A 26,062-nucleotide genomic window follows, 5' to 3' on the forward strand; every position below is an offset into this window, starting at 1 on the left:
ATTCTATCCAAACACAGATACCTTAATTGACCTAAGGATAGAGAGTAAAGGCCTGCCCAACCTTGTATCCGCAGTTTCACTGTTCAGGTTCTAATGTGTACAAGTTGAACTTATTGCAGTACTGTTGCAATTTGGAAATGGTGTTTGGAGGATCTTCCAAAGCTTACCACAAACTGTCAGATCACATACATTCCCCACTTCCCAGTGACGACTATGGCTCAGATCATGCCGCAGATCCAGGTTGCATAGCAACTGCAGTTCACATGCACCTTCAATGCAGGCATAGTGGTTCAGTCAGGTCACTCTGCAATTTCAATGCAGGTAATCACATTCATAAAATCCTGTATCCACCCCCTTCCCCCCCCTTCCCTCTTGCAATGCATACCTACTCCAAAGAAAGTGAACAGAAATACACACTTGTGCTAGTTGTTTGCCACAGATTTATGTGGAGAAGTGTGGCTCACTGGTTAGAGGAGGCAGACCCTGAAGCAGAGGTCAGACCCGGGATCCGGGTTCAATTCCCGACGCGGCAGGGTCTTGAGCTTAAATGTCCAAGGACTCGATAATTCTCGCTTCGGTGCCTAATCAAATCAGGGGTTCACACTCTGGAACTGTGGGCAATAGCTTGCTCAATCTCCACTACGCCCCCCGCAGTGGGATGCCTGGCTTTCACCTTGGGGGTGCCCAGTAGGGGCTATCTCACAGGGAAAAACCAGGACGGGTTCCCAAAGCAAGCGCCTTGAGACCTCTAGTGGTGATAAGTGCGCTATATAAGAAGCCATACACATGTAATGGTTACAGCTATTGAAATTGAAATTGAAATTGAAAGGCTCTTATATAGCGCATGGCTACTCGGAAGCATCCCAGCGCTTCTCGGAAGCATCCCAGCTATAGATATTAGCTTTTAAAAAACCAATGAAATTCACTGAAAAAACCATAGGTTATAGACCATATATAGTTAGGAATTTGCATTTACAAAACCTTACAAATTCACTGAAAAAACCATAGGTTAGAGACCATATAGTTAGCTGGATATTTCATTGATATAAAACCAATGAAATTCCGTATATAGTTAGTTGCACTAACTATATATTTCGCGCATTTGCAATCCAATGCTGATGATGTCACATATTACATCATTCATGACATGGTCAGTGACATCACTGATGACATCACTGATGACATCTAATTTGACATCAATGATCACACCACTGATGATATACTTCATGTGATAATACAATGCACCTCCTTACACTCTAATATAACCTCTGTTACACCTAGTGTTAAATACAGAGTATCATTTTTGAAACCATTGACACACGAATACCAGTTACTACATACGCACTCACTTATTCCTACGTCTACACACACATTCACTCATTCAGCCATACAATCACTCGTACATACAGTCACTCATTATTACAACACTATCATATGCACTCATACACCTATGCAGACACTCACACACTGCCACTCATCCATGGAGTTACTCACACACCTAGTCAGTCCTGTAGAGAATCAATCACACTTTGATTTCTTCATCTATACAGTTAAACACAGAACAGCTTACATTTTCACAGATATACTAACACATACTTACTCACTTATACAATCAAATCCTTCAGCCATACTCTTATACATCCACTCATTCTTCAATATGTAAAACATATTTAAACTTTACAAAAACACACAGACACTGGATGATGTCATCAGTGATGTCATCAGTGATGTCATTTGAGATGTCATCAGTGATGTCATCAGTGATGTCACTGACCATGTCATGAATGATGTAATATGTGACATCATCAGCATTGGATTGCGAATGCGCGAAATATATAGTTAGTGCAACTAACTATATACGGAATTTCATTGGTTTTATATCAATGAAATATCCAGCTAACTATATATGGTCTCTAACCTATGGTTTTTTCAGTGAATATATATATATATATATATATATATATATATATATATATATATATATATATATATATATATATATATATATATATATATATATATATATATATATATACATATATATATATATATATATGCTTGTGTAGGCCACTTCGGCGGTACCGGCTTGTAGTATCGCCTGCTAGTTGCACCAGAATCGACCTTGTGACTTGGTGGAGTGCGATCGGTACACCCCGAGGTCATGATTTATCCTCAGTTCTCCACTACGAACGGTCCGAAACAAATGTTTTTTAAATGCCCCCGATAAGTAGTATATCCGCGCCTCCTCAAGTCCAGGGAACGCTATCGATATGCCTTTTCAGCACAGTGTGCAGGTTATGTCTAACTCCGGGTTGTTAGGGCTGCCGTAGGATACAAACAGTTATAATGCTCCAACTTGTCAGGTTGTCTGCCGTTCAGCTATCCCTCCTGTGTGTTTTGTGGCTTTCCAAGGTGAGGGGCTCCTGCTCATCCTTTTAAAATTATATCCCGTCAGGCAGACAATTAGGGGAGCAAGTAACGTTCGGGGTGGAAGTGGAGCTATGCCGCCCTGCAATGCCCTATTCCTGTCCAGCCCTCATGGTGATTCATTGCATCGTTAAGTCGGGCGGAGGGTTCGTGTATCAGCTGGTGTCCTCGTGGTCTCTGTGCGACTAATACTTTACGCCTGAACTCGTGGGCCTTCAGGCGCGTTCTTTGGAGGCCATCTGCAAGGTACATGACGCTAAGTGACACACGTGAGCTTGCAGTTCAAGAGGTAGCAATCGGTGCGTTGCTGGGAGTATAAGTGACTTGTGTGTTACAAGTGACGTGTGCATGTACAATAAGAGTACTATAATAGGTAGCAGGATATTACTGCATCTTGGCTGACTCTATAATCACTAGACACTAGGAAGACCTACACAGTCTAGGAGAATAGAACTTGCTATATTTAGAGGTACTACGTTAGGATATAGAGTGCACACTTTGTACTTGTAAGTGTTTTTAAAGGAGGAGAACTTTGAGGTCAATTTTAATTTTCCTGGACAGAATGGTAAGGGGACGGGTTTTGTTGTGATTCCTGTCACTCACACCAAAGTGCTAGGGTCACCTTCTGACTCATCACCACTCTACTGCCCCTGGAGCTGGAAGTATGCAAAGTTTGCCCCACCCAATTCCTTACGAGAAGGTAATTAGGACAATCCAGCTCTCGTAATTGTCAAACAGGCTTGGCCTTGTGAGCGGGGGGCATTTATGGACCCTGCCGTTTGCAGAGAGTAAAAATGGGTGTGGTAGGGGAGCAGGGTTTCTAACAGATGTCTTGTGGGTCACATGCAGGAACAACGCTGGAGAACCTATCGACTGACATCGGGGGACACCTGATCTATCAACAGGTATAGATGGCTAACACTCTGGGGGGGGTGGGGGGGGGGGGCAGTGTGCGAGGGTCTGGGTCTCTCAGCTTCGCCCCAGGAGTCATAATTGTACTTGTCGTCAGGGCGCGCAGGTTACGCCCCTGGGAAGCATTTCTTAGTAGTCTACTGGTGAGTGTGAGCAGAGCAGGTAGTTCGGGTACAATTACGGGATGTTCTCTTTGTTATAACTACAGTTGTGTCGGGGCACTCGGTTGATTTACTAGGCATTTTGGAGTGTTCTCTCGGTAAGCAGTGGCGGAGTGTGGGCAATTCTTGGTCCCCCCGTGACACACTTGAAATTAGTATTCTTAGTACAATTGGGGTGTCTGGGCATATCATGCGTCCCATGTGCATTAAGGGAATGTGTTCTTTGTACTGCAACGGGCGGCCCAAGTAAGGGGCTCTGATCCTGGCGATCAATTTAGCAATTGGTGTACCAGTCTTGGCTGGTTAGGGGCTGTTTTCATGGTTTATTCGCTTCCAGAAACGCACGGGTATCGTTTAAGATTGGTCAAACAACGCATAGCAGACCTGCCGGCCAGGGCTTGGAGCATGACAATCGGATTAAGGACACAGTCACCAGTCTGAGAAGTACAGGTGGGAAAGGAAGCTTTTATTGCAAGGTTAGCTCCGGGCCGGAGGGAGCGTGTATGTTTTGGCTTTGGTTAAGTGATGGGTCACCCCGTAGGGGGATGCTGTGACTACCCGGAATTTACCAACTCTGGTACTTTTTAATTCAGGACGACTACTCATTCATGTAGCACTTTAGTCCTTGCCTGCTACATGGAATTGTATACTGCAGGGGAGAGACTGAATCACACTTTCACCTGCCTTATTAAGACCCAGTATTGGACAGTCTTGTTATGCGTTACTTGCATGTTTGTTTCTGCCCCCGGGATAACAACCTATGTCTTTGCTTTGGCCTAGATGCACCTGGGAGCCTCTCAACGAGGGCAGGAGAAGAGTTTACCACTCTATAAGTATTATAGGGCATGGTCCTTTGACAGGTTCTAGAGGTCAGTACATGTGGACAGTTGGCTAATTTTCCCAAGCATGTTACTAGCAGGCATTGCTTTGCATCCACTTGAGAGTGCAGCTAGCAGATTGGTGTTTACCTCTTTGGATTGCTCTAATCAGTTAGTGTTGTACCCCTCTATGTTGCTGTGCGTATATTTACCTTATATTTTCCTTAGCACAATAAGATACAAAGTACATCTTCCTGTCATAGCTATCCACCAGTGTCGCACAAGGGGGAGGGCCCTTACCTTCTCCCCGCCTAGTGTTGCGGGGTACACACTTGTCACCTGGTAACTTTTTACCCTACAAGGTGAGAAAGTCTTCCTGGACTTCTGTAAATGCGGCTAGGCCCCGCCACTGCTATTATCAGCAGCAAGTTCACCAGCGCTTTTATTTACCAGGGTACTGGGGGGTTGGTTCTGGTGCGTGGCACCGTCCTTCCTTGTAACTACTTAGCACTGCCTGGCTTTCAGAGAAGTCTGCTATTACAGCCATGGGGTAAGCCAAGATTTTCGGTGACTATTGTCTTGGTTTTATTGTTTTGTGGTAAATTCTCGTGCCCAGAATAGTAAGACATTTGTGGCACGTTCAGCCAGATAGGGTTGTGTCTTAGCAGGAGGGCCTGCGATTGATCTGGCTGGGTTTCACTTGGAGGGTTCGGATGTGGGCAGGTACTACCCACAGTCTTAAAATGAACTGCAGGGTTTTCTCTTGCAGTGAAGGGCCCTCAGCTAGGTGCAATAGTTATAGTTAGGCCAGAGTCACATTTATTTAGTCGTTAGTCAGGATCCAAGGTGGCAGTTGTTTCCTCATTTTACTTGAAGGGTCCGGTTGGGGCCAGGCAAATTAACAATTTTGGGTCGACACGCAGTGGATGGGACCTGGCTATGGACACTGGCAAGCTTTCACCACAACAGTAATTTAGGTGGTTTATGCAGGCATCATAGTAAGTTTTCACCTTGCAATCTTCACACTATAGGAAGCACGAGTGGTGAAGCATTGGTCCCCCCAGTTGCACAACATGTACATACAGTTAATAGGTTGCTTGGTGAAGCTTCTTAGGGTCCCACAAGTGCCAGGCAAAGGGGGACGAATAGTACAAGTGATACATACGAGGAGATATTGTACACAGTGTTAGAAGGGACGTGCCTAAGCTTCACGCATTATGGCCTTTTACTCATGTCAGAGAAGTTAGCGGCCAGACAGTGGGCGGTTCAACTTTGGGTTTTGGGTATAGTTGGATTCATACACCAAGAGTTGGATCCCCAAGGTCATCCCAGTTGGACTATAAGTCCCGTTCTTCAGCCAGGCCTTGGCTGTGGCAGATATCTATCTCGTTGGTAGGGGTGCAGTGCCCCTTTTGGGGCAACTGGTCAAGAGACAGACTTTTAGTTTCTAGTCACGGTGTACTTGAAGGGAGATTGTCTATGTAGGTCCATACTAGACGTAGAAGCAGATGGAGACAATTAGTGACATGCCTAATAAGTAAGCTTTGGGTGGTAGGGACGTGAGCTCTAGGGAGGTCGCTTGGTCCGCCTACACAGGCAGGTGTTTTACGCAGGGGCTGGGTTAAGCTTGAGGCCTGGCAGGGACTTGCACAACCTAGGTGATTCCATTAAGGGCAAGCATGCACCATGCGAGGGATGCCCCAAGTCCATTCTAGTCAGTCATTATCACCTGCTCAGAGCCAGGGGGCTAAGCATTGGTGGAAGCACCCAGTTAAATTGTGGGTTGCGGTGCAATAGCCGAGGTGTACGTGGGGTCAACATATGTTGTCTCTATCAAGGAAGAAGGTTGTTTTGGTGGTCCGACTGCCCAAATAGGGTCAAGCGTTCTGCTTTTACACGTCGAAGACACTTGGACACCTGTCCCTATGCCAATTTTGCTAGGGCAGCGTAGTTCCATGGGTGGGAATTGTACTTTGTTATGCCCCGCCAGGACACGGATAGCTGCTCTCACAAGCTGGAGCCTGAAGGGAGAGAAAGGTTATTAACCCAGACAGGGAGCGCTGTGCTCTACACCCTTGGCTGGGACTCAGTCGGGTCCCAGCGAATTGACCAATAGGAGTATAGCGTACCTTATGACACACCATCTGGTAGTCTGACACCTTCCCTGGTATTTGTAGGTGGATAACAGGGTCCGGGCATCTGTAGGTTGTCACTTCAAGTTAGGGTGCAGTGTCTATTTACGGACACCATACCCTTATTCCCTCTAGTCGGTGTGTCACCATTGCGATGGGCACCAGGGATATTTAATACTTATGAAGTTGTATGGTCTATGTGGCAAGGTTTGACACAGGAATAAAGACCACTATGACCACACGGGGCGATTTAGCATCCAGTGGGGGACAGGTAAACGTCAGTGGACGGAACTCACCCCTGGCTTCTGAGGCACGGAGCTTGGCAGGGGAGGCATAGGATCCTGCACGCAGGAAGTCTGCACGATGCGTACATTCTCTGTGCAGAGGAGACTTGCCCTCATTAGACATGGGTGCTACATGCCAACTCCTCTGGGGGTGTTTAGAGTGAGGGGTACACCAGCCCAGTATAAGCATGGACTGTTTCTTGCTGATTAGGCGGGAGGCACTATTTATATAGCAGGACATAAGTAGGAAAGCCGGCCTTGGTGGGGGGCCCTGGCTGCGACGGTCGCCACACCCAGGGCTGTGGCGGAGTTACAGGGCGATCCAAAGGCAGAAAGGTACCTGGGAGTACCGTCTTCAGGACTACAAAGGATGCTGAGGCCTAATATCCCCAGGAGGTCTGTGCGGTGGACCCTGCGGTGCGACAGCGCCCCGCTATCCTACGGGCGGTTGGAAACCTGTACAACCGGGGGTCGCTTGAACGCTCCGCCCCTCGTAGGGGGGGGCGTGAGCAAGAGGGTGGACCAATGGTTCACCGGAAGTGGGAGGGGCTATCTCCTCACCACAACCGCTAAGCACCGATTGGCTAAGGCCACGATGCAAATTGGCCCATCAGGTGGTTGGCCGCGAGGGGCGGCTTGCCTTCGGATCGCCTGTAAGATAACCCACCTTGTTGGCATTTGTGTATGCTAATAAACCTGCAGCAATTTTTCTCCAACAAAAAAGTTGTCTTGTCTGCTTATTTATGCGACATGTATGTTGCTGCGAGAGGGCTGGTGAGTGGGCCGATATTGGCAATATGTTGCTCTGCACAACTGTGCTAATCGGAGTGGGTTGCAGGGTAAAGTAGACACAATGTCAATGCCGTTTTTGGTCAGTGATGTTCCACAGAACTGCGTGAGCCCTGGTGTGACTCATGCAGAAGTGGTAAACATCCTTTACAACGAAACTTTTACAATGCACTACCATTACGACGCAACTTTTACAACGCAAACCATTACAACGCTTTGCGCTGGGGGGTGCTCTAGAATAGGGAATAGGTTTAATGTACTATCCAACACCTTCCCTACTATCCACGGGGACTGGAGTTGGAATAGTAAATTAAACTATTCACTATCCAGCGCCCCAAAGCACTATGCGTTATAAAGGCATGCGTTGTAAAAACCGCATTGTAAAGGAATACGTTGTAAAAGCATGCGTTGTAACGTCATACATCCAGCAGAAGTAGACCCAAAGGCGGTGTCGTGTTGATCAATCATTGTTACTTGGCATTACTGTGAAGGATCAGCAGTGGGTTATGTGGACACATCCCTAATGCTGGTGGGTTAGTTTACATGCATGATACATGCCAAAGTACGCACAACCTTCAGTCGTGTGTGATTTGTTTTGCTCAGCATACCAGTTATGTTAGACTCAAAGTTCCCCAAAAAGGACACCTTTTGCCACTAAATAATAATTTACCGAATGGGAAAAGGGTCCTGCGCCCCTCTTGTTCCCTCCTACTTCCCCCTCGCTGAGTCACTCCGACCCTTTATTGAAATACATGAAATACTTTGCTCAAACACAAATGCAGACTACAAATATAGGGAATTCAAACAGGACGCATACCAGAATCTTAAGTAGGCATGCCTAGTGTATTTACACTGCTAATTAAGAACTGTATACAAGCTTGAAATACCATCTGAAATACTCATGGAAGTCAAAAGCAAACAATGTTTTTTGCTTTCTGTTTACACTGTGTAACAAACAAAAATACAAATATTTGCAAAATAAGAACAAGCAAGTTGCTTGGGGAGGACTTCTATCTTTGGTGGGGAGAATTAAGCCGTCATTTAGAGTTTGGCAGACAGGGTAGTCCACCACAAACTTGGCAGAGTACCTTGTGCCACAAACCGACGATCGCCCCTCTCCATTTAGAGTCAGACAGACCCTCATGTTTTTACTGGCGTGCCCCTGCCGGCTCCACAAGCAGAAACCTTAGATCAATGCCCCAACAGACTTCAGCCTGTATATATAATTACTTAAGACCATCTGTCATATTTAGAGGAAATGGCCTGGTGTACCTTTTTCCGTTCAAGAATGCCAGAGAAAGCGTTGCCTGGCTTACAGTGCAGTGGTGTAGAAAAGAGTGGGATAGACTAGAGTGGCAGAGACTGCAGTGGGGTAGAGTGGCAAAGAGTACAGTGGCAAAGAGTGCAGTGATGCAGAGTAGAGTTTAGTGGCGCAGAGTAAAGTGCTGCAGAGTGCATGGTTGCGGAGCAGAGTTATAGAGTGCTGGCATTCAGAGTGGCATAGAGTGCATTGCCGTAGAGTAGAGTGGCTTAGAGAGTAGTGGTGTAGACTACAGTGATGCAGAGTAGAGCGCAGAGGTGTAGAGTGCAGTGGAGAGCTATGCTTTCTATTCAGGAAATACGTATGCGGAATTAGAATGCCATAATCTTCTCATTTAAAGCCCGCAGATGTAAATATAAAATTTAAATTAAAAAAATCTGAAATAGAGATGGTCAGCACATCATTAAAAAAAGTTCAATATAGTGTGTTTTTTAAATTTCAGGACTACCCTTTTCTTTGTCTCAAAACATTTACCTTAATCTAAACAAGCAAAATACTACCATTCATTGTCATTAAGAAGTCCAAAAAAAAAAAAGATTTGCAATGCAACAGGTCTAACATTTTCAAAACTTTCCCCTATTGGTATTGTAAATGACAATTCCTTTTATTATTGTAGGTTTTAAACATATAAATAAAAGGCAATTTCATTTACAATGCCAATAGCTGAAAATCTCGCAAATGCGAGAACTATTTTATTGCAAATGCTTGTTTTAACAGCTCTAGCAAGTTCTTTGCCCGTGAGTGCGCGAACAAGGGTTTACAGAGAAACACATTCTCGAAATCAGGTTCCTGCTCAATGATTTCCCATCTGCATAAGATGCTTCACTTAATGGCTCATGCCTCAACAGAAATGTTCAGAACACACACTTCTCTCTTAGTGGGGTGTTTGACGGACCGTGTTAGTAGATCCTTACGTTCCATGAGTTGAACCTTCATTCTTGCTGCTGCTAGTATTTTTTCTGGATAACCTTGTTTATTTTCCCAGAAGATAATACTAGCACTAGAGATGTTTCTCCTACGTTTCAGCCACAGAGTGGGCGAGGGAGGGTGCCCCCCTCCATGTACTTTGCAGGTGAGCCCTCTCAAGTTTCTTTATGCCACTGGTCATAGGGGTGGGCCTAAAGAAGGAGCAGCAGGAAAGGACTCCAAAAGGAGAAAGGTTGAAGGAAAGGGGAGTGCCGGACAAAAGGAGAATCCTAGTTGAACGAACAAGGTGAGAGGAGAACTAAGAGGGCCACACATAGTTCCTCAACCATCACAGTACTCTACCACTAAAAAATGAGGGATGAACAAGTGGGAGCAGGCACGGAGTCTGGAAAACTGTTGAAAACCTGACAATATAAACTGATGATCTCATAAAGTAAATTATGAGCACTAAAATTATTACTGAACTTTACTTGAGTGAACATTCTTAGCAGGGAGTACTGGGCTGAATGGACCTTTAGTAAGAGGTCTAGTTGGAAAGACCTAATGTTGACGCGGTAAGGGAGCACTGTAGGATAAGTAAGGCTCTGGAAAAACCCTGCAAAAATGTTTTCTCTGAAAAAGGGTCTTCGATATGCGGAAAGTAGAATATAAGAGACACTTTTATTTCCTCCCAGAGCCTCAGACTTAGCTCATTTTAAGATGGGTGAAGCAAGGCTCAGATGAAAGGGTGTGTGTATGATTTAGTCATGCTGTCAAAACTATAGGAAGTGACTGGGTATATTCCTGCACCATATTCGGCGACAATTGTGAAGAACCACAATGTGAATCGTTAGGATATCTGAGCTTACTAAGAAAATCACCAGTCAAATTCATAATTCCCTGCCTGATAACTTCTGACTTTCAACCATACGTCCCGAGTGAGGATTTCCATAATGAATGACTGTAATGTAGGCTGATTCCAAATGTAAATGCACTGTGAACAAGCAGTGGAATAGGCAAACTAACCCATTGGCCCTATGTGTATTCCTATTATGTACATATTGCAAAATGCGGCAGGGACCTTGAAAGCTGCCTCTACAAGACCTAGAAAAGAAAGTGAGGCAGCAGCTCAAGGCAGAGCAGAACCAGTGCAATGTCTATAGACTGAAGCATCTCATGATCCAAGGTATTCATACCCTGCAGCTGATGTATAGTTTTGTTATCTGCTAATGAGTACTCCTAAGACATTGGCTATAGCCAGTAAGTAAAAGTTATGAGAATAACAAATAGCACTGTACTTATGTTCATACTATTTAATAAATGTTTGACAAGCATCCTCACTACACAGAATTCAGATCATTTTTTCTTTTTAATGAAAAGGGATTTTCTGTCCCTTTTTAAGCAAATGTATTATTTAGCCGGTTAAACAAAGTCTTAGAGCAGTTATGTACAGTACCTTGCTGCCAACTGTTGTCCGGAACTGTTTGTTGGCTGACTTGATGGCAGGCCTCGCTGGCTTGACTTTGATGCTGGAGCCAAAAGGAGATGGAGCAGTCGAGTTGTCGTGGAAAAAGTTGGCAAACAGACTGAACTAGAAGAGCACAAAGGGCGACTGTTAAATTTCAGCCTCATCTCAAAATACACTTTACATGTATGAATACAGGAACAAGTAAGACTGTTGTTCTCGGCTTCTTTCCAATAACAGGCAACAACATTAGCAGTATGGGTATATGAAGTAACTCCACAAACCATCTGTCGTAAGTCACCCCAGCAAAGCACTTGTCCTGAGTCTTCAGTGGTTTTCAAGGATTTTATTGTAGAAGAACTGGAAGCAAGTTACATAGGTATTGAGGGCTCAGGATGGCAGCACCAACAGACAAGATGGTGTTCCTGACCTTCACCCAAACAGTCCAACAGTAATAAAACATGCAGTACATGCTCAAGCAGAAAACTGGATTCTGTAAATAACATGTAGAACAAGAGCATTGACAATATACAATCCTAAGTAATAAAACCCAAACACCACAAATCTCCTGTTACAAGGATTTCTGCTCATACACAGAACTTGGTCAGACTGATTTGCATATGGCCATGTCTGAACTGCGGTGGCTGAGTGGGCTAAAGAACGGTGATGGATTTAACCCAGATCTATTGACTGGGTGTGAGTGTTTGATTGGTTCAGATGCTCCGTCCATCACCACCCCCTTTTGTACCGCTTTGTTCGCCATAAGTTGGCAGGGTATGCTCAGACGTGAGTCCCTTGCTCACTTTCCCACTGGATTAAAGCAAGCCTGGCTGAAGACGGGTGTAATGCAAGAAACCGGTCCTAGGAAGCTTGAATCCGGTCCAGGGAAGGCATGGCTTGGCAGTTCGGGCTGGACTGTTCCCATGAGGCACAGGGTCAGACTGATTTGCATATGGCCATGTCTGAACTGGGGTGGCAGAGTGGGCTAAAGAACGGTGATTGATTTAACCCAGATCTGTTGACTGGGTGTGAGTGTGTGATTGGTTCAGATGCTCCGTCCATCACCACCCCCTTTTGTACAGCTTTGTTTGCCATAAGTTGGCAGGGTATGCTCAGACGTGAGTCCCTTGCTCACTTTGCCACTGGATTCAAGCAAGCCTGGCTGAAGACGCCTTTAATGCCAGAAACTGTTCCTAGGAAGCTTGAATCTGGTACAGGGAAGGCATGGCTTGGCAGTTCAGGCTGGACTGCTCCCATGAGGCACAGGGTCAGACTGATTTGCATATGGCCATGTCTCAACTGGGGTGGCAGAGTGTGCTAAAGAACGGTGATGGATTTAACCCAGATCTGTTGACTGGGTGTGAGTGTTTGATTGGTTCAGATGCTCCGTCCATTACCACCCCTTTTGTACCGCATACACAGAACTGTTCACAGAGACCTAGAACATTAGTGAATTGTGGTGTACCAGAAACTCACCTCAGTACCTAGAAAACCCCAATCAGCTAGCATCAGTGCCACATTAGCTCTTCGTCCTATAGCAAAGTAACCAATGATTAGACAACCTAGAACATGTAACTTAGGACCAACTCAGGAATGGTGGGAAGTGAGAACACTCTTTTGTTATACTCTCATACCAGTCCACAACAGGAGTGAAATAAGATACACAGTAAGGTTAAAATATTTATTTTAACAACGTGATCTCACGCGCAGTATTTTACTCAACATAAGCAGACATGTGATTAAGAATAATATGGTCAGCGTGGTTACAATTCCATAAAATACAAAAGGAGGAACCATATTACAATGACAGTGCAAATAGGTTATATAGCGCCTGGTTTTAACACCCTCCCTATATAGGAACTATGTATTATAAACTAACGAAGGTCTCTTGGGCTTGTTTTGGGGGACCCATTACCTTTCCACTCAGTAAGAGTAAATTATATCTGTGTCAGCAAGGATCTCTGCATCCCTGTGATCTTTCAAGTGTGTGAAATCATGGCAAGTGTGCTATGATAAAGGCGCCAGAATCTTACTTGGCTCGCATCTGCCAAAATGTTGTGTCTAGAATGTGTTACACAGACATGCCGATAAACAGGATCACATGTTATGATAACCTCCACGGCTCAGCACTCACTGTGCAGAATAGGGGCACGATGTATGTCTAGAGATGTCGAAAAACAAACCTTTTCTCATGTATAGACCTTCGTAATGGCTAACGTACAAAAACAGCTATACAGTGTTGTGTGCAAAAGCAGCAAAACGTAAAATGGCGTTTAAACTTCAAATAAGCCATGCTAACATAACATGCACACAAAAGTAGGCCCTAAACCATACTACACCCTCCCTTGTTTGGGGAAAGCACAATAACCGGGGCAAGCTTCATAAAATGCAGAGTTCAAGTTTGAATTAGACAGAATCAAGTTCAGGAACTTTGCCAAACTTGAGAATTGAGAGTAAAAATCCGAATTCAAGTAAACAAGTCAGTGAGACCAATCAGAGGCGGCCATGGTGTGAAAACAAGACCTCAAACATTAAGAAAAACATTAAGGCATTAAAAGAAAAAATATACACGAGTTCAGTACGTGTTTATGAAGCAGAGAAAAATCCGCACTTCAATCCAACATCGTATAAGCACCATACGTTGCAACTGCCTCCAATAGGAAGTCGTTGTTATCATCCATGAACATTTTAGCCATCCAAATAAGTAAAGGGAGAGAACAGACATGTTCCTCAATTGTCGGAGCCTCTCATACCATCAGAGGACAACTCGGGCTTACTTCAAGATAACTGCGCGCCAGAAAGTCACTGGCCGCAGTCCAAATGTTCCAATTGCGTAGAACCCTGTGAGCCACTGCGCAGGCCATAATCCGGAAACTAGAACAATCTATTTCATGAGCAACCAAGGGACTCAATAGGAGATTAAAATCAAGGTCAGGAGACACTGTGTTGCAGAGACACAAATCCAGGGCCCATTCAAATCCACAATCCAGGCAATCAAAAACAGGCTGCACGCAAGTGAAGAATGAGAGCCGGAAAGATAAACCATACGCCACACTTAGAGTCGCCAGAGGCAGAGATCCATAGTATTCTAGCATCCGGTTACGAAGTAGGAGCAGCCGGGGCAGATCGTCTTGGGGCACAGACTGTGCATCTATTCTGGAGTAAACAAATTAACAACAGTATGCCCACGCCCAATGCGAGAACTAACGGCAAACCGCTGAATACACTCAAAAATATCGAATGAAAAAATGCAGGGATCACACCAAATATTGTCTGAAATGAGGTCACAAGGCCAGAACATACTACTTTAAAAAAAGTGTGCCAGGCCAATGGTCGATGAGGCATTTAAGATTGTGTGAATCAAAGCACAGAAATGCAGGGTCAGGTCTGTGTTTAATAAGGCATTCACCTCAGTACGAGTATTTGCAACGTGAAGGAAGAATGTCTCACGCGCAGATGTAAGGAGTACTTCCTTCTGGGACAAAAGAGCTCTTATTCGACTCATCTTGTTGAACTCTGCTTTCAAGGTCGGGATAGAAGGCCAGATGGAAACATCGAGCCTCCCATGTGGAGGAGGAAACAAGACATTCTTACAGCAAACCACACGCTGGGAAACTGTAACGATGTAAGGAATACCAGCAAGCATACCACAACAATCTTCATTATTTAATAATAAATAACTACCGCTTTCAAGCGGTGTGAAAGTCGGTGTAATAGCCGGAGTGGGGGTGCCTTTCAAAACACACGCAAGATTCCTACAGACTAATGAGTGCAATCTTCACCTTTTAAATTAACTTCCTTTCCTTCCCTCCAGCACCTATATGTGAATGGGAGATTCAATACTTCATGAAGATATGACTACCTAAAGGTTCAAATCTACCTATAGCATATTGTAAGACTCAAATTTAAAAGGTAGAGTGATCAACCCATGGATAAGCCAAACCGCAGAATTTGACTGCCACTAAAAGTGGTAACGGCTCCTGTTTTTCAATATGCAACAATGAAAACGTTGCATCCTTCTTTGACATAAATTGTTGTTTAACAGTCAAATTGAAAGGTAGAAATAACAAACTCGTGTTCAAGTAGTCCCATGGCACCCTGTCATTTTCAAAATTTTGTAGGGTCCATGCAAACTGCATAACAGAACGCCATTGATTCTGACCATGGTACAGTACTGCAACGTCTTCTTGCACAATATCAACAACAGATGAAACAATATTGTACAACGTGTAAATGCGGGAGGAAAGCGTGTTAATGCTATTATCTACAATGGCAAGCACTTTTTCTAAATTGGCCTGATCTCCGATCAGCCAACCACGCCCTCGCCGCCGTCCCCCACATCCGAAGAGCGACTACAGGAGGAAGGTCCTTCTCCTACCTGGCCGCCAAGACCTGGAACTCCCTCCCTCCCGACCTGCGCCTGACCCAAGACCACCTCTCCTTCAGGAAGAAGCTGAACTCCAACACGCTGATGACCCAGAGTATGAATTACAAAGACGAGTGGGAGTCATTCATTGAGCCCAGCCATTCGAACCCAGATCATTTTATGTTTTATTGTGCGACCCTTGGAGTCACGAAAATCATTTTGAGTCCAAAAGGGCAGATTGTCATTGTAACACTGAACACAGTGGTAAGAGTCACTCACAATAAGTGTAGTCACACTGGGATCGGCGTACTCCAATGCAAGATTTGAGCACGAAGTTCTGCCACCTGTGCAGTACAGGCCTCTAATGTCTGTATGCACGACATCGGACTTGAATTCACCATCCACCATAGTACCAACTACAATTGCGCCGGCCGAAGAATATGTGTGCTTTGAACCCATAGCCGCGTGCGTGCTTTTGTCAGGGTATATGATACAACAGAAATCCTCAGGTGGGTGCATAGTCAGAGGAGCAGGATGAACAAATTCATACTGCAAGTACTCTTGAGTCTTCAGAAAGGAATAAAAAAATGAATGTGACATCCAGGGATGCCTGCACTCACAAATTTAAATTCCTGGGAGGCCTGTGCTCTTGACATCTGTAAATGGCGGAGATGACATGTAGTTTGCATACGTTTTGCTTAGCCCTCCTACCAGCTAAAAGAACACTTATATTACTCTGAATGGGCCCATTGGCTCCATCCCTGAAGGACTGGGTGAGTGTGGTTAGAACCTGGGGAGCCATGGAGGGCACTGCTCTTTGTTGTGAGGAGGTCAGAAGCATCCGTAGAAAACCTATCTCTTTGGAATGTGATACCATGATGTTGCAGTTTGTCCAGCTCACCTCCCCTGATGTCTCCTCTGCTGCTTCCCTGGTGCTTCTATCCACCAGTAGACAGTGCCGGACTGGGATCCAAAACTGGCCCTGGCAAAGTGCTCGGCCAGGGGGATGTGTGGGGGGGTGCCACCGAGCTCTTTTCCCAGGACGATTTTGCAGCTATGCTGCAAAATCGGCCGTGTAACAAAAACGGCCCCCAGAGGCCCCAAACTGGCCCCCCACCCGTGCAGCGCACCGGGGGATTGCCAGGGCCCACTACAGCCAGTCTGGCACTGCCAGTAGACCTCCCGCACTACACACCACCCTTCAACGCAATTTACTCCTTCACACCTGAACGGCCTACATAATGTGCCACCTTATAAGGGGGGTAGTTGGGGGAATGGTGGTTGCCGTGGGAGCTGAATACGAATACATATGCCAACCGGAGAATGTTTATCGTGCTGAACCAACATGTTGAACAGACTGTTACTGTGTCTGTTTTGTGCCGCCCTACTTGTATCCCAAGTAGTTGATTGTAACAAGGCTGTTTGACAGGGTCGTAGAATAACGGCCTCATGCACTTTGTATGAAAATCAATAACTTTTGTTTATAGGTACCTGTCAGCATCTGCCTAGTAGGACCGCTCTGAGCTGCCTCTACCTGTACCCTTTGTGACTCCCCTGGAGACCATGCCATCCCTTTTCCTTCACACCTGTGATGCCATGGTATTTTTTTTCCTCTGGTTTTGTTAATTTGATGTTACTGAGATTATGTATTTCATCATTGACTTTGCGAAGTTTGATAGTACCTCATCTGACCATTCACCCTGTATTTTCTTGCAGGTAACTGTTCTATATTGGTATGGTTATTGTGATTCTGTTTGTATAAGAAAATCCAAAAAATACATCTTTTTTTTAAAGTGAAGCAGTGTTTAAGTAATATTGGGTTTATGCAATTTTTCGATACACCAGAGTCTCTTTCTAAGAAAAGCAAATTACTTATCAAGCTTACTATTTTTAAGCTGCGTTGGACTGAGAGGTTAATGGATGAATCAGTGAATATTTAAACCAAGGATTATATCCAATTTAGGGGAATCGGGGCCAGAATTCTGTATCTAGATCTCCCTTTAACTGTGTGAGAAAGATCCCACTTAGCTCGCTTTCGGGTTGGGATGGTTTTGCGGATATTTAGTTTCCAGCTTGGGCCCTATACGCTTAGTTTTAGCTCGCTGGATTGCCCGTGGCCCTAGTCTTTATTAAATTTCATGTATTTTTGTACTTTTTTTAGGTTGTATATTGATCTATTTTTAAAACCTTTATTAAAGCACTTACCGTTCAAGAAGTGAAGAATTTCATTACTCTATCTGCAACTTTTAGATAACATTGAGGTGTGCTTTAGAGTTGGTTCCTTTCTGAAAGTAGGGTTAAAGCACATAAATATATGAACGTATAGTCGTATAACTGGCTATTAGTTTTATGATCTAATGTTTTGTGTCTGTGCTGTCAGAGAACTTCCCACATAGGTTTCTTTTTAAATTCTGGGCATAGTGGACCCTTACAAGTTTTTGATATCAGAATTGTTTGATGTTGCCTGGTTCTGCAATTTTTTGTTTTTGTGTTGCTATATATTTCTATCTATTCCTGTGTATTCCACACTTTTGAACAGGAAACATCGCTTACAACGCATGTGATACATCGTATGCCATTACAATGCAAGTCGTTTCAAAAACGCTTTGTTACAACACAAGCCATTACAACACAAGTCGTTTAAACGACTTGCTGTAGGGGGCAGAAGGTGTTTGGATTTGTTGGATTTTCAGCCCAACACCTTCCCTACTGTTGCACACATTGGAGTTGGAATAGTAAACTATACTATTCCAAACTCCAGCGCCCCCTACAGTAAGTCGTTGTAACAACTTGCGTTGTAATGGCATGCGATGTAACAATGGGTCATTGTAATGACTTGAGTTGTAATGGCATGCGTAGAAAACGCATGCGTTGTAACGAGTGCTATTCTTTTGAACTGCACATTATGTATGCGCCTAATTACATTCCCATGTACTCGTTTTTATAGCTCTATGAACAATGTATTTTGTAATTGTACTTTTAGGATTTTATTTAAAATCGAATAAAGGTTTTTGAACTGAAATATGTATGTATTTCTTCTATGTTATGCGCAAGTATTCCGAAATAGGTGTTTTGTGTTATGTTCACTGCTTCTAGTTTGCAACACTCCCTGGAGAGCTTGTGTCGACCAGTTCGAGTTCCAGTATAATTAATGTCACAGGATCCTAAAATTAAAATTTAGATTTTTCTATATTCGTTTGCCAATTAAATATTTCACGATTTGACCACTAGTTTGATTACTCGTGTTTCTATATTTGTGCTTTTTTTTGTGTTTCAAATCGTAATATACTTGTTTTCTGTATTTGTGTGTGTTGTTTTGAGGTTCAAATCATATAAATTGCCTTGGCCAAGATTCCACATTTCTAGTAATGACTCAGTGGAAGTCCTCAGATTTCAGTAATGATTCAGTGTGAGTTCAAAGAAGTTGAAAGGTTAAGAACCGCTTATCTAGTTGGTGTCCTCTGCCATGGAATACAGGGACTGGATTGCAAAATATCTTTCAAACTCAACACAAATGGGGCAGATGGAAACAGAAAGAGAGCTGGAAAGTATCACAAATGTTGATTGTTTCAATATTTTCAATGTTATATTTAGCGCATCTCAAACTTTTTGGTGTGTCAGTGCACTTTACATATAGGTCCAGAGTCTCCTTTGCAGTTATAATGTAATTGAGAAAAGGTTGGGTACATGGGAAAATTATAGACATTAGTGAGACTAACAGCAAATATGTTGCTTGCTGATAGAGTCGTATAGATTAGGGCAAGAAAGAGAGAAGAAACAGATGGTGTGTTACACAAATGAAAGAGCTCAAACTATAAAAGTGTAAGATGTATGGCTTGGGACCAAAGTGAGTGTGAATACAGAACGTGATTGTGATGGTCAACAACAAGTGCCAAGCGAATTTATGTCATCAAATATTTTAAGACAGTAGTTAAAAGTCATTTTTGCAATCCAACAACATAAAGGAGAATTGTGCTTGAGGACGGATGACCCATCAGCTTTGTCAGAACTGCCAGGGACATGTGTTGAGGGCACACTGTGAAGTTCAACATCTGCTCTACTTTGCAAATAAGAACTGAGGGTTACAGTATATGTCATCATATAATGATATTAATGATATACTGTCATGTCAACAGTTATCTCACGGATAAGATTTCAGGATTTATGTACAAGGCCACAAACACTCAATCCGCAAGCGATAGGGTTCTACAACTACCTTCACTGACATTTTTGAGACTGAAGTTTTGCTTTGGAATTTTAATGAGCATTTAGCTAAAGATTGTTCAACAACTACATTGCAATACTTTAGTAATATGCAAGCACACCAATGAATGTGTGAGTGTAAATAAATGGTTTGTACAAAACAAGTACGTGTTTAATTGTGAAAATATGCAATTAATTAAATTCAAGTACTGCAGACAAAGATACCCGTGTAGTCTTCACATACGTTATACATTGTTTTAGAGGCTTCTTACAAAATGATTTTTATCCGAAAATATACATGTACAAACCTTACTATTTTTAAGGATGTCAATCAAAACTTCATAGAGCATATCTCTGTTCTTCTCCAGAAATCCATCACATTTATATTCCACCTGTGCAAAGAAATTACATGTACCGTAAGCCCTTCGACTCCACACCAGAATCTACTTTACAAAAAATGTTTGATCCAAATACACTGATTATTAATGATCCTTTTCTACACCAGTTCATTACCCCAACTACATCAGATGCCGACCCCAATGATACCAATTCTTCACCTCCACTTACCTTACTTAACTGTACTAATTTGTATAATTACAGGTATACTTTATGGTTTAGGTTCACAACAATGACGACAGAGGATGGGCAAAAGTATTCTACTTTGGACTAATCTTCATGTAAGAAACCTCAAGTTCTCCAGAGTAGACTGCTGCCTGGGGTAGGCTCTCAATTAACTAGAAGTGTTGCAGTCCTCAATGGACCCAGTAATGTGCGTGGAAATGGTCTGTCGTAGAGTGATGTGTTCTGCTGGAGGGTTTACCTTCCTGAAGTATGCAAGTTACAATACAAACTGCAACAGAGGACACCTGTCACACTGGAAAAAAATTGCAGCGAATTCATGTACTATGAGGACCTTCAGAGATGTGGCACGTACGAAACCGTTTTTATCCAAGAGAATTCGAACACTGAGAACGTGTTTTGAAGATTCTTGTAGTTCCAATCAGGTAAAACTCCCTTTACCGTTTTTGAAATTTTGACCCAAAGACCAGCTTTTTTAATCAGGATGTGCGTAAACCTTGCAGGAGATAAATCTTCGTCACGGGAAAGTCAACAATATCAGTTTATCACAGCCATCATGTGTTTTGTGCAGAACGGCTTCTCCAGGGCGTAACTTGCAATAATAATTGACACCATTTCTCTTTAAATTCATATACCACACACAGGAATGAATAACTGCAAAGTATTAAATCTGCGAAAAACAATAGTATGGAAGCAAATGTATTAGTGTCTGGTTTCATAAGAAGGAGGTGTGAATGTGGCATGGGCAGTGGCGACGTGTCCATTGGGCCGTTGCCCCACAAAGCTTGGAGGATGCATGCATCGCAAAAATGTAATTCACTATTAAGTTAACAAACAATTTCAAACACGTGAAATTAACAAACAAACTTCTCGCCGCAGCTGCCCAGCTTAATTGGACGGCGCTGGCTGAAGGGGTGGGGCCCGTGGGGACAGGGCTGCGGCAGCTTGAGTGAGCGCGGCCACGCAGCTGACAGTGCAGCAGCAGTGTGCATGTCCAAAATTGGGCTGGTCACTGCAGTGGCGCTGCATTGAAAGCGCCAGGATTGGCTGAGAGACCGCACAGCTAGTAGCCGGGCAAGCAATGGCATATGCTTACCGCGCGTGGGTGGTGGCACTGCCGTACTTTGGCCAATCACTGAGGCTTATGTGAAGCCATGCAGTAGTGATTGGCCATTTCCTATGCTGTCGTCGCTGCGTCCAGCTCCGGCGTCACGTCACCGCGCCATGGAGTCACAAGTCGCTCGCACTCACTCGCACGCACCACACAGACGGACCTCGAGCCGGTGTTGTGTCTCTTCTACAGGAGGATCGAGAAGTAGTCTACTGCAAAGTTAAGGTAATACTAAAGGTGTATTACCATTTAATGTTAAAGAAGTTTGTGAAGCGGACAGACTACCCAAGGATATGCACACAGAGTGACGCTTTGGGACAATCGACGATTGGCAAAATACAGTAGATAAATAGATAAAAGGCAAGTGCGTCATTTTTTCTTCCATATGCACCTTCGTGGCACCTGCGCTCTCGGCGGCGGCCTATTGGGGAGGTGCAGGCTGTGCGGGGGAGGGTCTCGGCTTCCTTCAGGCCGTGACTCGTGTAGAAGAGGAGGTCTGACATGGGTGCCGGGTACTCCTGAATAACGTACAGTTCGCCATGAAAGTGGGGGCCTTCTGCGCGTGGCTAGCCTAAGACCTGTTACCTCACCCACAGAGGGACGCTTTGGGATAATCGATTGATTGGCAGAATAGATGAAAGGCGAGCATGTCCATTTTTCTTCCATATGCACCTTCATGGCACCTGCGCTCTCTGCTGCCTATTTCTCGGTGCGCACAGGAAGCTAAGATTAAGAACCTTGGACAGTTTACAAGTTTACAGCATGCATGAATTCTTGAAGCGCCCCAGTCCCTGGTTAAGTTTATAAAAAATGCACAATCTGTTTCCCAGCAGGTAAAGTTAAAAACAGTGGGGATGGGGGAGGTGCGCGGGCTGTGGGGGGAAAGGGCTCTGCTCCTTTCAGGTCATGGAGAAGAGGAGGTCTGTCACTGTGGGTGCCGGGTACTCCTGAATAATGCACAGAACAACCCCACAGTAACATTCTGCATCTCACAGATCTGATGACATCATTCAACCTTCCCTTCTATAAACAGCTGCCATCTGTCCCTACAGATGTGGATTGGGGAGAGTTAATACGGTCAGGAGTAATTGCTCGACAGTTTGTGCCCAATTTATTGTGACTGCGGGGTAAATTGCTTGGCAGGCTGCTTACAACCGGGGTGAGAGACGTTTGACAAATTGGGACTCCATGTACACTACTGCGACTGAGTCTTTAATGTATAAGTATCCCACGGAGTAGCGAGAATGCTATTCGTTTCCAAGCACTCCAGCGCCCTGTCAGTGATGGCGCTATGTGAATAACTACAGACAATTGTTATAATAGGAAAACAGAACCTTTGTGACTGGGAAGGCAGTGTGTGCATTGTCATACTCTGTACCAGAACGGTCCAATGTGGTGGTCTGAATTAGTAAGGGCTGTTCCATAGAACTAAGCCTAGTACTGGAAAAATTATTCTCCAAAATTATTAATACTAATATCTTCCCAGACGACTGGAAAATGATATCTATCAGGCCACTGCTAAAGAAACCCAATCTAGACTGCGAAAATCCCAACAACTACAGACCCATAGCCAGGATCCCTTTTGCCGCAAAAATTCTGGAGAAGCTGTTAAACAAACAGCTATCTCAACATCTGATGGACGGAGATTGGCTGGATCATTCTCAGTTCGGTTTCCAGGTAGAACATGGGACGGAGACAGCCCTGATCACAGCAGTGGAGGAACTCAGGCAAATAATGGACAACGCATCGAAGGCCGCGCTGATACTACTCGACCTATCAGCGGCCTTCGATACGGTCAGCCACGAAATCCTTATAACGCAGTTAAAAACAGCAAACATACATGACTCAGCTTGCGCTCTTACAGCCTCCTACCTAGAGAACAGAACCTTCTCAGTTGAATCAGGAGAAGCGAAATCCAATCTGTTCAGCCTACCATGCGGAGTCCCGCAGGGCTCATCAATGAGCCCCACTCTTTTTAATTTATATGTAGCTCCACTTGCACAAATAATAAGGAACAACGGCTTCACTCCTATATCTTACGCCGACGACACCCAAATTGTAGTGTCAATAAGTAAGGAGGTACAAGACACAGCAGAAAAATTCCAATGCTGCATGGCAAAAATCAGCCAATAGATGAAAATGAACTGCTTAAAATTGAACGATGACAAGAGTGAAGTCATGATACTAGGAGGAGACACAAACATATGGTCCCCCCTATAATGGCCTACAGATATGGGAAGATGCCCAGAGTCGTCAGAAAAGGTGAAAAACCTAGGGATCATGTTAGACATTAACCTCTCTTTCGACGCTCAAGCAAGCAAACTAGCTTCATCACTCTGGTACATCTTAAAAATGATTAAAAAGATTTTACCTTACATACCGTATGATTCACGCAAGACAGTGGTGACAGCACTGGCCTTGTCCAGACTGGACTACGGAAACGGTCTATATGCCGGAGCAAGCAAGAAAATCCTTCTTAAACTACAACACCTGCAGAACGCAGCAGCTAGGCGGATACTAGAAATACCAAAGTTCGAAAAAGTAAGCCATAAACTAAAGAGCTTGCATTGGCTCCCAATCCCAAGCAGGATTCAATTTAAATCACTATGCTTGGCATACAAAGCAATAAACGGAACTGGATCAAACTTCCTAAGAACTCATCTGCAACTATATGAGCCAAACAGACTTCTCAGATCCAGCCAAATGAAACTCATAAAGGTACCCAGATTCAGAAGAACCAATTGGGGCGGAAGAAGATTTCTGGTACAGACGGCAAGAACATGGAACCAACTACCGCTAGACATAAAAACCAGTCCATCCCTGAAATCCTTCAGAAAGGAAGTTAAAACATGGCTTTTCGCTAAACAGCTCTAATCATACATCTTTAATGAGCCAGTGGGATTTCTCAGCGCCAAGACGCCCTCGGGCAATCACGCGCTATACAAATAGAAAAATCAAATCAAATCAAGTTCTGGCCAATTCAGCGGCAGCCTTCCGTTCTGTGGCCTCTAGTGTCTGACACCTGCTACAGAAGCGCGTTTAGAGATGTGTAAATTAGACAATGACGTTGCTAGTTGCTGCTCGGATAAATGCCTGTGCTGACATGTTGTACAATAAGTGAGCCCTGGTGTTGGGCTGTAAAAGCCTCATACTTCTTGCCCATTTGATGTCTGTTAGGACGCTAGGTCATTGTATCTTGAAGTCTGTTATGAAGCTCTGTGGTTATACTAAATAAGCAGCTACCTATGTTATATGACATCTCTTTATTAATGTAATAACTGCACTTTGACAATTGCTTTATTAACCTTCCTGCTTTCTCAAATTTGCTTGAAAATGCATCATTTTTACTCTCTTTTTTCAAACTTTTCTCGGGGGAGAACCCGCCGGAGCCCCCCTTAGGTTGTTCGGCTCGCTCGCTACGCTCGCTCGCTATGGTGCAGTATGCCAATCATTTTACACCCCACCACTTTTAAATGTCACCAACCGACCCTGGGCATCGGCTATGTAAGAGGAGTTGTGATACAGAGTGATATGCTGATTAGTCATAAGATGTGTGTATGGTCGGCATCAAACCTGATTGATCAGTGACTGTAAGAGTTGACAGTTAAGATTTTCCTACTGACCAGGTAGAATATGCTGGCATCAAAAGTAAAAGAATTAAGATCAACACTTATAACAGACGGGCATGTCTTTTAGGGGGAGGCTTAGGTCAGGATACCTTTTGTCTAGGATGGAGAGGCCCAGTGTAATTAGTTGCTTTGCTTAAAATATGACAAAATTATGGGTTGTTGCAAGTCTTGGGAATACCAAAATATATATCCAACTGACCAAAAGATATGAATGACAACTTATAGTTCTGGACCAGTCCCGTCTACTGGTCATAAATTTGAAGGGAACCAATTCCACACCCACTACAATTAACAAAAACTCTTCTAGGATGAACTGATTTATACCAAAGACAACAGAGAAGAGATACGTTGCATTCCCAAGAATAAAGCAGAGGGATTCATCATAGATGTCCAGACGAGCTGTCTCTGAGCAATGGCAGGAGCTGAACCCAAACTGAAGAGAAGTTAGAATTTTCTGACTGTCTAGAAAGGTCTGTAGCTGCTGGACTGTAATGTTTTCCCTTAGTTTAGAACTAGGTCAGAAGTAGGATAGGAGAGGGGTGACTACACTATTTTTTCTGGCCTGATATTTAGGATGGTAGCTTCAGGAGATCTTGTGGAAGTGAATAAAAAAAAGCTCAGTCATTAGTATCATCCTGCTACACTAACCATAATTAAGAATTCTCAAAAAAGTGAGTTCTTAACAAAAGGTAAAAATATTTACGGATGTAGTATTTCATTAGCGAGAACCTAGCCACAAAGCACTGGTGTGCTGTACATGGGGAAAGTCAAACAGAAAGTCTACAAATGATATGAGAGGTTGCCGAGTTGTGGCCGATTAATTCATTGAGTTGTAGTGTTTTTTAAACAGGCGAGTTCCCAAACTGGAACAGCTTTGGGAGGCCCTGATGGACACGGGATGTTGTTCCAGAACCTGGGTGCACAGATGGAAGAGGCCTGCTGCCTTGATCTTTTTTTCT

General features: G+C 43.9%; 1 protein-coding gene across 2 annotated transcripts in view; it reads right to left on the reverse strand.

Annotated features, from left to right (window-relative positions):
- MYO5C (myosin VC) overlaps window positions 1–26,062 on the reverse strand; it is a 971,652-nt gene that overhangs the window by 450,966 nt on the left and 494,624 nt on the right. For both annotated transcript variants that reach the window (XM_086958305.1, XM_086958306.1), the window contains exons 14-15: window positions 20,093–20,176; window positions 11,207–11,341 (exon numbers count right to left, since the gene is read on the reverse strand). In XM_086958305.1, coding sequence (XP_086814431.1) covers window positions 11,207–11,341; window positions 20,093–20,176 — 219 coding nt within the window. The remainder of the gene's footprint in view (window positions 1–11,206; window positions 11,342–20,092; window positions 20,177–26,062) is intronic.

This window comes from Lissotriton vulgaris, chromosome 2_1, assembly GCF_964263255.1.
Source record: "Lissotriton vulgaris chromosome 2_1, aLisVul1.2, whole genome shotgun sequence".
Classification (NCBI taxonomy): Eukaryota; Metazoa; Chordata; class Amphibia; order Caudata; family Salamandridae; genus Lissotriton; species Lissotriton vulgaris.